This window comes from Oncorhynchus mykiss, chromosome 23, assembly GCF_057628025.1.
Source record: "Oncorhynchus mykiss isolate SJ-2025 chromosome 23, ASM5762802v1, whole genome shotgun sequence".
Taxonomy (NCBI): domain Eukaryota; kingdom Metazoa; phylum Chordata; class Actinopteri; order Salmoniformes; family Salmonidae; genus Oncorhynchus; species Oncorhynchus mykiss.
In genome coordinates, this window is record NC_143044.1 from 7,430,474 (window position 1) to 7,444,890 (window position 14,417).

Below are 14,417 nucleotides of genomic sequence, written 5' to 3' on the forward strand. Positions count from 1 at the left end.
AGGGGCCGCCAGTGCCGCCAGTCAGCCAGGGGCCGCCAGTAAGCCAGGGGCCGCCAGTGCCGCCAGTCAACCAGGGGCCGCCAGTGCCGCCAGTCAGCCAGGGGCCGCCAGTAAGCCAGGGGCCGCCAGTGCCACCAGTCAGCCAGGGGCCGCCAGTAAGCCAGGGGCCGCCAGTGCCGCCAGTCAGCCAGGGGCCGCCCGAGCAGCTGCCCCTCTGTCCAGAGCAGCTGCCGCCCCTCTGTCCCGAGCTGCTATCGCCCCTCTGTCCCGAGCTGCTATCACCCCTCTGTCCCAAGCTGCTGCCGCCCCTCTGTCCCGAGCAGCTGCCCCTCTGTCCCGAGCAGCTGCCCCTCTGTCCCGAGCAGTTGTCCCTCTGTCCCGAGCAGCTGCCCCTCTGTCCCGAGCAGCCCCTCTGTCCAGTGGGGTCATTGAGAGGGGTGGTCATGGTGAGAAAGCCACGGAGGCGGACAATAAGGCGGACTAAGACAATGATGAAGTGGAGTCCGCGTCCCGCGCCAGAGCCGCCACCGCGGACAGACGCCCACCCAGACCCTCCCCTATAGGTCAAGGTTTTGCGGCCGGAGTCCGCACCTTTGGGGGGGGGGGGGTACTGTCACGTTCTGACCTTGATTTCCGTTGTTTTGTATTTATTTAGTATGGTCAGGGCGTGAGTTGGGTGGGCAGTCTGTTTATTTTTCTATGTTTTGGGACATTTCTATGTTTTCGGCCTAGTATGGTTCTCAATCAGAGGCAGGTGTCATTAGTTGTCTCTGATTGAGAATCATACTTAGGTAGCCTGGGTTTCACTGTGTGTTTGTGGGTGATTGTTCCTGTCACTGTGTTTGTTGTCATAGGATAGGCTGTATAGGTTTTTCACGTTCCGTTTGTTGTTTTGCAGATTTAAGTTATTTCATGTATCGTTCACTTTCCATTAAAGAACATGAGTAACCACCACGCTGCTTTTTGGTCCGCTTCTCCTTCTACAGACAAACGTCGTTACAAGTCACAACAAAAGTGTTTGTAGATTATGATTGGTGCGATGTCGCTGAAGCCAATACTCAAGTTCCCTGTCTCAACCTGCTGCACTTAATAATATAGTAATAGTAGTTTATTTAATTTTTACATTTAGGCCATACTTGGCAGCTAAAAGCTGAATAGCAGTACAGAAGTACAGCAAAACAAAAATAATATTACATTGCTTTAAACGTAAAACAAACAAGCATCAAGTCTATATCTTCAGAGGGAGCCTGCGTTTGGTGAAGGCATCTACCAGTATTCTGCTAGCAGTCTACTTCAATGGTAGCCAAGTTGTATGGTAGGGACAAGGTTGGTGATGACAATGGTGGTGGTGATGGAGTTGGCTCACTGGAGTTGTCCTCAGACGTTGTTTTCATCATTCCCCAACTCTCTGTAGCTACTGGACGATTCCTCCACCAGCGACGTGTAGTACCCACTTGGGTGACGCTTCTTCTGCTGCCTATTCTGGAGCTTAAAGCTCACCACACATACGTCCAATGTATAAAGTAATCCAATAAGGGAGCCCTCTTCCGTCTCCACACTGCAGGCCTCACACTTTGGAGGGTGAAACAAGAAGCTGTGTCAAGAATGTGTATTTTGAATACAAACAGGCAGCTTGCTAGCTAACAAGCTAACAAGCTAACTAACTAACTAAGCAAACCAAACAAATCAACCTCCAATAATTTCTACAACTCCCATTTTGGATCAAAATGTTGAATTAGCATTGAAAAAAAAAACACATTTCAAATAACAAAACAAATAAACAAAAATCAACTAAATATGTACAATATTTACAGGACCTCTCAACATATGCTGTATTTGCAGCGTCATGGCAACCAAAATAAAAATAATTTACTGTAACTCAAATAAACACACACACAGATGTCTCACTTGCCACAAGTTTTTTATTTTTTTCATATAAAAATAGCCATCTCATCATTATCATCAAAAAGTAACAATGACCAATGTACACAAAGTGTGCTTTTGTAGAATTCACTTTTGATTCATTCTTTTCACAAGGAGTGCTTTCACTGAAAGCAATGTCTCTTTGATACTGTCGGTTGAATTATCTAAAGGTTAATGTCACATTTCCTTAGGAAATTAGAATAGAGCGAGATTACGTCCTGCTTTGTTCGCTCTAAACCCAGGGTCATATTCATTAGAGCAAATCATAGCAAAGCTTCTGCAATGTAAAACAAAGATGAGTTTTTATTGGACAAGTTTGCGTAGGTCCTCCCTGTTTTAGTCAATTTTCTTCCATTTGGTACCTAATGAATACGACCCAGGAGTGGCACACACTCGCAATAAATACACCATAAAATACACCATAAAAATTTACCTTCTCAAGGAGGTCTCTACACTACATTAAATTTGGTCAACATGCAAAATCAACAATGACACAATATTCCAAATTAGTCCTTGATTTGTTGATATCAAAACAGTTTCTTCATTTCCATCAACATTGGATTGAAAAATAATATTTTATCTGATAACTCAGATGTAACAATCATCTGTGTTATAAGTGCAGATTCTTCATTCACTAAGATTTGGAATCAATCACACTTTCTGAGATGATTATTGAAAGCATAGAGAAACCCTGTTTGAAAAGAGAAAGTGCTGTGGGTCTAATACAAGACTGGGGGAGGGAAAGGAAACAGAGAAAGAGAGACAGGTGAGGGGATAAGGGAGGAGGGAGAAAGTAACACTCAGCATTAGAGAATCTGAAAATAAGGGCTGAGGCTGAAACAACAGTCCTTTGCCAATACCTTTGTTTCCATCTGAACATTGTATGAAGACGTACTATTTAACCCCTTATTTTTGGAATATGTTTGTCTCGGTGAGTACCTTTCCTAGTGTTCGATGGTTGGCTGAAGGTTTGTATAGGCTTGAAACCGTCACAGACAATGATAAAACATGCTACAGTACCATAAGGAGATCATTTTGACCAGACTCCATGGGAAGGTACAAAAGTATGTGGACAGCCTTCAAATGAGTGTAGTCGGCTATTTCAGCCACACCCATTGCCGACAGGTGTATAAAATCGAGCACACAGCCATGCAATCTCCATAGACAAACATTCACAGTAGAATGGCCCGTACTGAGTTCAGTGACGTGGCACCGTTTCAACGTGGCACCGTCATAGGATGCCATCTTTTCATCAAGTCAGTTTATCAAATTTCTGTCCTGCTAGAGCTGCCCTGGTCAACTGTAAGTGCTGTTATTGTGAAGTAGAAACGTCTAGAAACGTCTAGGAGCACCAACAGCTCAGCCACGAAGTGGTAGGCCACACAAGCTCAGAGAATGGGAATGCCGAGTGCTGAAGAGTGTACGCATAGAGCATAAAAATGTTGTCCTCGGTTGCAACACTCACTACCGAGTTCCAAACTGCCTCTGGAAGCAACATCAGCACAATAACTGCTCATTGGGAGCTTCATGAAATGGGTTTCCATGGCAGAGGAGCAGCACGCATGCCTAAGATCACCATGCCCAATGTCAAGCGTCAGCTGGAGTGGTGTAAAGCTCGCCGCCATTGGACTCTGGAGCAGTGGAAACACATTCTGGAGTGATGAATCACGCTACACCATCTGGCAGTCCGATGGACGATTCTGAGTTAGGTATATGCCAGGAGAACACTACCTGCCCGAATGCATAGTGCCAACTGTAATGTTAGGTGGATAAGGAATAATGGTCTGGGGTTGTTTTTCATGGTTCGGGCTTGGCCCCATAAGCCAGATGTACACCGATTTAACTGTCCCAGACAAGTTGTTGAGATCGGAGACAAAATCCTCATCCCTACAAAGGGGCGACGCTCGTTTAATATGAATGGGTCAGAGATGCAATTTGAGGGCTACTGATCTCGTCTTTGAGCAGTCCCAGGCGTCCCCATATTTTCAAACATGTTTGGTTTTAATCGGCACAAAATCTCAAATGCTCTTGTTGTGCGAGATGTGCGATGAAATGTTTTGAGAACGGTGATGAGCAATAACCAACGAGAGCTCGCCAGAGAAGAAGCCAGTGAGATGATGCCGTCGTTTCGCATCACTCAGAATGTGTAGACTCTCGGGAAGGTGTGATAAATACTACTAGTATGCATTTGTACTTGCCTTTTAATCAAAAGACTCAAATCGTTACAGCTGTGAAGTTCTAAAACAATGCCATTCAATTCAAAATGTCGGCTAGATATTTCAACTCTGTATGGCGAGCGTGAAACGACTTGATGCTGCTTTGAGCCACAGCGCGTTGTAGCCGCATTACATCGAATCACATCCTCACGTCATTGTTTCCGCGAGACAATGTGGCATTGATAATCCTCAAGACCAAGTGAAGAATCTTACTAGCGTGTGACCCACATCTGTGCCACATCATTTTGTGTGCGCACCACTACGTTGGCAAGACAAAAAGAAAACTACAGGAAAGATGGTTGTTTTAATGTGAGAGGTTTAGCGATGTTAGGACTTTGAAAGACGTGTAGTGTACACCCGGCTTTAGTTCCGGTGATTGGAAATCGTAACGCTACAGCATACAATGAGTGACATTGTAGACGATTCTGTGCTTCCAACTTTGTGGCAAAAGTTTGGGGAAGGCCCTTTCCTGTTTCAGCATGACAATGCCTCTGTGCACAAAGCGTGGTCCATACAGAAATGGTTTGTCGAGATTGGTGTGGAAGAACTTGATTGGCCTGCACAGAACCCTGACCTCAACCCCATCGAACATCTTTGGGATGAATTGTAACGCCAACTGCGAGCCAGGACTAATAGCCCAACAGCTGTGCCCAACCTCACTAATACTCATGGCTGAATGGAAGCAAGTCTCCGCAGCAATGTTCCGACATCTAGTGGAAAGCCTTCCCAGAAGAGTGGAGACTGTTATAGCAGCAAAGGGGGGACCAACTCCATATTAATACCAATGATTTTGATGAGCAGTTGTCCACATACTTTTGACAATGTAGTGTAGTTTAGGGGGCACAGGAGGGAAATCTCAGGCGTTCACTGTCACCCTTCTTAGCTAGGAGGGTAACCATACTATACCCTGAGCTATAGCCTTGCACAACCCAGCATTTTCCTTCGGAGAAACATATGAAGAGCAATATTGTAAAATTGTTCTCCAAGTTATATTATTGCACTTCAGTGTGAGCTGGTTTGGGCTTCTCTATGCCCCATAGAGGGTGTTGTCTAGGATCCATCTTCAACTCCCTCTGTCCGACCCATCCAATGGGGTGACTCACTAAGCCGTGAGGGCATGCCCCAGGAGCAGGTTAGCCAATCAGAGCGAGGTTTGGCAGTTAAGGCTCCTCCACCTCCCTTGATTCAGCTGCCCACTCTGACGTAGGTGACCCGTCCCTTGGCAGAGCTCAGACTGGCAGTGCCCGTCTTGAAGAATACAAGTTGGTGACCTGGGGACAGAGAAGAAGACAAAACATTTCAATAAATGTGAATAAAAAGTGGAAAAGTAGGAGAGACCATAAGAGGAAGACATTGTGTTAAATGAGCTAGCAAATGCGTTAAATGTACCCTAGCAAATGCGTACCTTCTGCAATGTATTATTTGTTAATTGCATGAATGCCATGACAATCGTACAACGCCAGAAATGGCAAATAAATTGAGAGACTGAAAAGAAAGAACTGCGGTGTGTAGAGGAGGTAGAGACAGAGAGAGATACTGTATGATGGGTGAGAGGAGGACGAAGAGTGAAGAGAAGGAATATGAAAGTGCTGTGGGTCTAGTAGTGCCTGGTTCAATAAATAGTGATTTCCATGCTGATGTGCTCCTCTCAGACTAAGCTCTAATGAATTGTGTGTGTGTGCCACCTACTAGAAAGGAGGGGTTAGTGATGAGAGACGACGGTACTGAAGGCCCTGCCTCTGTTTGAATAGAGAGACGTCTGACAACGCTGGGTACTTTACCTCCCACACACACGCACACACACACACACACACAGGGAACTTTATGAACAAAACACACAGATACACACAGGCAGCCACACGAATGCAACCCACACATTGTCTTCAACCATACAATGATAACCCGCCTGGATTTTAACCTTCCCAAGTTCTCTCATGTCAACCCGCTCCTCCGAACACTCCATTGGCTCCCAGTCGAAGCTCGCATCCAACTCTGTTCTGCCACCTCAGGTCTCTTGGCCCTCCCACAACTACGGGAGGGCAGCTCCCGCTTATCCCAGTCCAAGCTCTTCTCTGTCCTGGCACCCCAATGGTGGAACCAGCTTCCCCCTGAAGCAAGTACAGAGTCCCTGCCCATCTTCCGAAATCCTCCTCCCCTTCCTCCTCCTCACCTCAATCACCCTCCCCTGAACAAATATCAATAATAATTATCCCTTGTAGCTCTGACTCTACTGATAGCTATGCTATTAAGGAAAATGTACTTTCTATGCCTGTGATATGTGGTTGTCCCACCTAGCTATCTTAAGATGAATGCACTAACTGTAAGTCGCTCTGGATAAGAGTGTCTGGTAAATGACTGAAATGTAAATTTAACTCTTACCTGTCCAGGTCGTCTGATTGGTCACTACAAATGCTTGGCACTGGGCATGGCGCTCACACACACCAATAGCCTCTGTGATGCTGAAGACTGATAGCAGACATCCATCGTGCTGATAGGATGGCCAGCAGCGGTAGTTCTCCTCAGGAATAGAGGCATCCACCACATGCTTATAGTCTGGAGAAGACAAGGAGAGAAGTAATTTAGTTAGGAAGGAAGGGTGTGTGTGTTTGTGCGTGTGTGTGTGAGCATGTGTGTGTGCGTGCATATTTGTCACTGGCTGGGAGAGATGCACTGAGGGTCCTGTACACATGTAATGAGGTAGCTCATTGTGTGAGGGAAAGGGAAGGGGGATACCTAGTCCTAACATACCTAACAGATACCTAACATAATGAGTGTGTTCGATGGACATTTAATAAGAGCAAAACAGAAATCGAAAAATACAAAATAAATCAAATTAAATAAGTTTGCTTTGCCAAGGCTCATATCAAAATACTGCTTCTAGCCAATAGCATGTCTGTTGTAGAAAATATAATAGTCTGTTTTGTGTCCTGGGTTTTATGCTCAGTAGAGCAAGCCTTATTTCTCAGAGTGTTCTCAAGTGGAACAATAACTCCATAGATATGCTGTACAACCACAGTACGTTACTGATTAAGCCTGACCAGACATGGTTAGCTGGATCTGATGTGGAAAATAGAATCTTGAGTGCATGGCTACCCAACGTAGTTGCAACTAACCATATACAAGTATCAATAAGTAGTTTGAATTGTCAGACTTTTGAATTTCAACAATGAATTTCAACATTCCAAACATGCTCAATGGGTGACATGTCAGGTGAGTATACAGGCCATGGAAGAACTGGGACATTTTCAGCTTCCATTGTGTACATATCCTTGCCTGCCCATACCATAACCCCAACACCCCCATGGGGCAAACCGCTCGCCCACACGACAACATACACACGGTCTGCGGTTGTGAGGCTGGTTGGAGATTCAGCCAAATTTTCTAAAATGACGTTGGAGGCGGTTTATGGTGGAGAAATTAACATAAAATGATCTGGAAGCAACTCTGGTGGGCATTCCTGCAGTCAGCTTGCCAATTGCACACTCCTTCAAAACTTGAGACATCTGTGGCATTGTGTTGTGTGATAAAACTGCACATTTTAGAGTAGCCAAAAACAAGGTGCACCTGTGTAATGACCATGCTGTTTAATCAACTTCTTGATATGCCACACCTGTCAGGTGGATGGTTTATCTTGGCAAAGGAGAAATGCTCACTAACAGGGATGTAAATACATTTGTAGACAACATTTGAGAGAAATAAGCTTTCTGTGCATATGGAACATTTCTGGGATCTTTTATTTCAGCTCCTGAAACATGGGACCAACAATATACATGTTGCATTTATATTTTTGTTCAGTGTAGTTAAGTCTAATAAAACACAGATTTGTTCATATATGCCTTAATAACAAACTGTAAATATTAATACAATTGTTAAATATCGAGCCTAGCTGGTTTATCCACAGAAAAAGACAGCAACATGATTGGCTGAGATAATGAGTGGGCTGGATATGCCGAGAGATGAGTTCGGATTGGTCTGCCATGTAGCGCGCTTCTGTCTATTTGAGCGTAGTAAAACTGCATAACTGTTGCACTCCACTTTCTGGAGGACCGAGTTTTAAAATCAGTGGAATTAGACTTTGATAGCTAAGGAGATGGAGAAAACACTTGTCTCTGGATTACTTCTTCAAACTAAGGGCAGCCATAGCATACGTGACAGAGAGCGAGAAGCATACATCCAGATAAGATAGTCTAGCTTACTACATTTTCAGATATTAAACATTTCTAATTTTGTCAGAATGTAGTTTTCAATTCAAGTTAAAATGTACTGTTAGCTAGGTAGCTAACATTAGATGACTGGCTCATTAGCTAACGTTACGTGTATGATCTGTGTAGTAATATTATTTGTATATCAGAGCCATTTGCATTGCTAGTAGTAGCCTAATGTTAGCTAGCTAGCTAACATTGAACCTGCTAGGTTATCTACCTGCTGATTCATGCAGGGTAGTAAAGTCATGAGTTGGGATTATGGTTCATTGTTTAGCTAGCTAGCTACAAGTCTTAACAAAATACTATTATGTAAGTACCCATTTCAATAGAATGTTCATGATGTCACTGTGACAGCTGTTGATAGACGTAACTGGTAAATTCACTCTGGCTATCTTCTTCGATTTCAGAGCACTCTCGTCTGAGTGTGCCAGAGCGCAGAATATCTGACACATTTATGAATGCGCAACACCCATTGAATATGGCCGGTGTCAGTAAACGTTGGCAAAAAAATGTAAATTGTTACCAACAGCACAGTTGCAGTCACCAACGCTCTGGATAGCATAAAAATAGCCCAACCAGCTCTGCTACGGCAATTAAAATGGTCAGAGTGAGCAGGTCTCTCATTTGTGTCTGGAAGTAGCTCGCAAGCTAGCCAACTTTAGCCAGTTAGATTGGGTGCTTGACTGCTGTTGTTATGACAGAACACTCGGATCAACCCTTAAAGCGATGGGGGGGGCTAAAGTTTAAGAGGGTGTGAATGATGCTGAATGGATGTAGACAAAGAAGAACTCTCCAGTAGGTGTACCAACACATTCAAAGGCCATTTCCTCAAAAGTGAGGTTTCAGGTTTATCAAATTTCAAAGCAGAATTACTTTCCCATTGTTCTTCACCTGTAGTGTATGATATAACATCTCTACTATCTCTAGAGTCTCTACTTTTATGAAATGTAAAAAACAACATTTCAAATGTTGCTTCGTGAGACTGAATCCAGCCGGTCAGAAAAAATGATAGTCCCACTAAACACAAACCAGATGGGATGGAGTATTGCTGCAGAATGCTGTGGTAGCCATGCTGGTTAAGTGTGCCTTGAATTTTAAATAAATCACAGACAGTGTCACCAGCAAAGCACCCCCACACCATCACTACTCCATGCTTCACGGTGGGAACCACACATGTGGAGATGATCCGTTCACCTACTCTGCGTCTCACAAAGACATGGAGGTTGGAAATAAAAATGTCAAATTTGGACTCATCAGACCAAAGGACAGACTCCAGTCTAATGTCTTTTGCTCGTGTTTCTTGGCCGAAGCAAGTCTCTTCCTATTATTGGAGTCCTTTAGTAGTGGTTTCTTTGTAGCAATTCGACCATGTAGGCCTGATTCATGCAGTCTCCTCTGAACAGTTGACGTTGAGACATGTCACTTACTTGAACTCTGTGAAGGATTTATTTGGGCTGCAATTTCTGAGGAGCAGTTAAATCTAATGAACTTATCCTCTGCAGCAGAGGTAACTCTGGGTCTTACTTTACTGTTGCGGTCCCCATGAGAGACAGTTTCATCATAGCGCTTGATGGTTTTGGCGACTGCACTTGAAGAACCTTTCAAAGTTCTTGGAATTTTCCGGATTGACTGACCATGTCTTAAAGTAATGATGTACTGTCGTTTCTCTTTGCTTATTTGAGTTGTTCTTGCCATAATATGGACTTGGTCTTTCACCAAATAGAGCTATTTTCTGTATACCACCCCTACCTTGTTATAACACAACTGATTGGCTCAAATGCATTAAGAAGGAAAGAAATTCCACAAATTAACTTTAAACAAGGCACACCTGTTAATTGAAATGCATTTCAGGTGACTACCTCATGAAGCTGGTTGAGAGAATGCCAACTGTGTGCAAAGCTGTCATCAAGGCAAACAGTGGCTACTTTGAAGAATCTCAAATATAAAATATATTTAGATTTGTTTAACACTATTTTAGTTACTACATGATTCCATGTGTGTTATTTCATAGATTTGATGTCATCACTATTATTCTACAATGTAGAACATAGTAAAAATAAAGAAAACCCTTGAGTAGGTGTGTCCAAACTTTTGACTGGTACTGTATCTGCATGATAATGAGCATATGTGTCCCCATTCAGGAAACTTGGCATATGTTGCAATTCACGACTTCACAGGAGAGCCTTTGAACGTAAAAAAAAATTGGGGGGCAGAAATGCCATCACGAACATGTGAACTTTCATGTGCCTTCATAACAAACTTGTATGCCATCTGTAAATATGAATAAAATTGTTAAATTATGAGCCTTGTTGGTTAAGCCACAGAAAAAGACAGCAACCTTCCAACTAGCCATGATTGGCTTTTATAATGAGTGGGCTGGACATGCAGAAAAGGAGTTTGGATTGGTCTGCCATATTGAAGGCGTCTGTTTAATTGAGCTCGTCAGTCTGTGTTGGTAATAAGTGTTGCTGTGGTTCATTGTTTACCTAGCTAGCTAGCTATTGTCACGTTCTGACCTTTATTTCCTTTGTTTTTGTATTTATGTAGTATGGTCAGGGCGTGAGTTGGGTGGGCAGTCTGTTTGTTTTTCTATGTTTTGGGGCATTTCTATGTTTCGGCCTAGTATGGTTCTCAATCAGAGGCAGGTGTCATTAGTTGTCTCTGATTGAGAATCATACTTAGGTAGCCTGGGTTGCACTGTTTGTTGGTAGGTGATTGTCTATGTTAGTGGCTTGTGTCAGCACAGGTCTCATTTTGTAGCTTCACGGTCGTATTTGGTTTATTGTTTTTGTTACTCTTTTGTATAGTGTTCAGTGTTCTCTTTATTAAAATTCACTATGAACACATACCACGCTGCATATTGGTCCTCTGATCCTTCTCGCCTCTCCTCTTCAGATGAAGAGGAGGAAGACCGTGACAGCTATATGTCTTAAGCTAAAGTGTACTGTTAGCTAGCTAGCTAACGTTAGCTGGCTGGCTCCCTAGCGGACGTTATTATTCATTTCCCAGGGCTGTTCGCTTTTCTAGTTAGAGCCTAATGTTAGGCAGTGTTGGCACTTTGTTAATGGTTGTTTAGCTAGCTAACGTTAGCTGGCTGGCTCATTAGCTAACATTACGTGACGCGTGTACATCACCCATGGAATATGGCCGGTGTCAGTAAACGTCTGCAACAAAAGCACAATGAAATTGTGGCCAGCAGAGCTGGTTAGGCTGTTTTCATGTTATCCAGAGGTGTACAAATAAATCGGCCAGAGCGTTGTGTGCGCTCCGAGAGCGAAACAAGATGGGTGGGGCTAAAGCTTAAGAGGGTGTGAACGATGCTGAATGGGTGTAGTCAAAGAAGAGCTCTTCACTAGATACCAAAATGTTCAAAGGTGATTTTCTCAAAAGTGAGTTTACAAGTTGATCAACTTTCAAAGCAGAATTACTTTCCCATTGTTCCTCAAATGCAGTGTATGATATACCATTTTGTCGTCTCTACATTTATCCAATGTAAAAAACACCATTTCACATTTTGCTACATAAGACCGAATCCAGGTGGTGAGTCACATGTGTGTACTGGTTAGTATGTGACCCATGAATCAGCAAAGAAAGATGTTTCAGTAGCGAGTAGGTTGTGTTTTTAACTGAGACAGACACATATACCATCTACAGGAAGCAGTGTAAGCATCTGTACTTATCCTGCACAATCAGGATCCAGTTGTCCTATGGTCTGTGGGTTTAACTAAGCTTCACAGGACTGTGACAATGGGCCAGATCAGAAGAGGCCAGCTTCAAAGCAAGTCCCCACCCCTCTTTAAAAGCCTCCCAGCCCGTGAATCATTGAGTCCGTTTTTCTCTTTCTCTGTTACTTAATCTCTTTCGTCGTCTTGGACTCTAGTACTTTTAAAATTTCCAGACTACTCTTTTTGGTGTTGGAATAAGGAATAGACATCACAACACTGCTCTCTCTCTCTCTTTCTGTCACTGTCCCTCTCCCCCTCAATCTCTATCCTTCCACCCTCTCTCTCTATACTGTATATACATATACATATACATATACATATACACATATATATATATATATATATATATATCAGTGTCATGCCTGGCTGGGCCAGGAGTAGTCCTGGTGATTTACAGGGAAAGTTTACACACCTGTTTGAAGAGGAAGAAAGATGGCAGGAGGGGAGCAGGACAGAAAGTCTCTGTGTGCGACCTCTTCAAGATTTACTGTGTGGAAGTACACACACACGCATGCACGCACTCACAGCCACGCGCCGGCCCCCCTGCATGCGTGGCAGCAGACAGCAGTGCTCCGTGTAGTAAATAACTACAACTATTAGACGCTTTATGGCTGTAATTAATGCTTCATGGAGCGCTCGCTTTCTCTAAATGCAGAACTTAAAAGCTTCTAGAAATGGCATGATGGGGAGAGAAAACAAGGAGAGCAGGGGAGGAGGAGGAGGAGAGCTGAAGGGAAGCATGCACAGGAGGAGTGTAATCACGGGGGAAAAAAGCACATGACGCAAGGCCACATTCCACAAGGAAGCCCTGCATGGGCGAACACTGGCCACTGAGATTGACCCTACCAGTGTTCCTGTGTGATCGTGCTGTTCTGTGTCAGTGAGAGAGGAGCTCAGGTTGGAGACTGGAGAGTGAGAGGCCTACTGGAGCACCAGTGTCTTTGTAAAGGTTAAGGAGACACTGTGTTCGGCCCTTTGGGCTGTGAGCACTCGTCGGTCAATTACTGTCTGGGTTTACTTTACACTGCCAATGGAGCGAGGCGAGGAGACACTGAGGGAGGCCAGGAAGGGAGAGAGAAAGAACAAGTGAAAGTAAAAGATGACGAGCAAGGGGCACCAAGTGAATGTAAGACAGTGAAAACAGAATCCTCCAGAATGGAATGGAAAAAGGTGAAAGGATACAGAAGGAAAGCTGTCGAGCAAAGATGAGAAGGACACAGACAGTGGGAGAGAGAGCAAGCTCACACTCACCCCTCTCCTCCCAATGCACCATGCAATTAGTAGACCTGTCAGTCTCTCCCATCCCCTATTGAGTTCCCTCCCGTTATATACATTTTCATATTTTTAAACTCATTACTATTATTTGTCCGGAGTATATCTGATCATGGCTCTATCTGATCATGGATCATGGCTCTCTCTCTCTCCCCACCTCAATCCCCTGGGCACACACACACACTGTTAATGTATCCTTGTGGGGACCAAACATTTGATTCCCATTCAAAATCCAATTTTCCCTAACCCCTAACCCTAACCCTTAATCTAATCTAACCTGAACCTGTTTGTGTGTGCGTGTGTGCATATTTACCTGTTATGTGTGTCTGTGTGCTGTTCTGCAAGTAAAATCCATTTCTGTACAGGTGCAATACTTTCTCCAACTGAAGCAGCGTCTCATCTATCCCCCATATCAGCTCTCCTGAAACCAACACAGGAAGTAACATTCAGATAGTGCAACACAGTTTCAACTCTACACGTCAAACAAAATTCCACAGAACAAAGGTTATGACTTATTATTATAGCGACATTAAAGCATACCATTCAACCAAATCTGTGAGGAACAAAAATGCTGTACAATAGCACAGACAAAAGAGGCCCAGCTCAGTCTTTGAACATGGATCAAGGGACATGGGGCAGTGTCTGTGTTTGCTTCCCTTAAAGTAGACACTGATCGGAGGTCGTTAAGCTCTCTGTCTGACTAGGAGAGATAGGATCACCTGACCCATCCCCCAGTTCATACACACACGCACAGATGCACATACATTAACACACAGCCCGCCCACGCGGCTTGCATCTTCACGGCCTGTTGTGTCCCAGTAAAACATATCTCAAACACCCGGCTGACATACCAGCACTCTGATGAGAAGCCCGATAGGAGGGAGAGGAGTGAGGAAAAGGAAAGAGAGAGCAAAGGGGAAGAATATATATATATATATGAGAGTGAGAGAGCGAGAGAGCGCCATCTCAGGCATATAACATGGATAACATGGATAGCATGGATACCACAGAGAGAGGGCACCCACACCCACTGGGCACAACCTGGTTGAATCAACGTTGTTTCAACATAATTTCAA

General features: G+C 43.9%; 1 protein-coding gene across 2 annotated transcripts in view; it reads right to left on the bottom strand.

Moving 5' to 3' along the window:
- Positions 1 to 1,904: 1,904 nt before the first annotated feature.
- Positions 1,905 to 14,417, bottom strand: part of LOC110502346 (extracellular tyrosine-protein kinase PKDCC) — a 36,789-nt gene continuing 24,276 nt past the window's right edge. Inside the window, exons 5-7 of one of the 2 annotated variants that reach the window (XR_005039155.2) lie at positions 13,655 to 13,762; positions 5,829 to 6,692; positions 1,905 to 5,410 (exon numbers count right to left, since the gene is read on the bottom strand). Coding sequence is in view for 1 of the 2 variants with exons in the window: in XM_021580295.3 (XP_021435970.1) it covers positions 5,325 to 5,410; positions 6,519 to 6,692; positions 13,655 to 13,762 (368 nt within the window). In the remaining variant the exon portion in view is untranslated. The remainder of the gene's footprint in view (positions 5,411 to 5,828; positions 6,693 to 13,654; positions 13,763 to 14,417) is intronic. The other variant, XM_021580295.3, reaches the window with a different exon arrangement.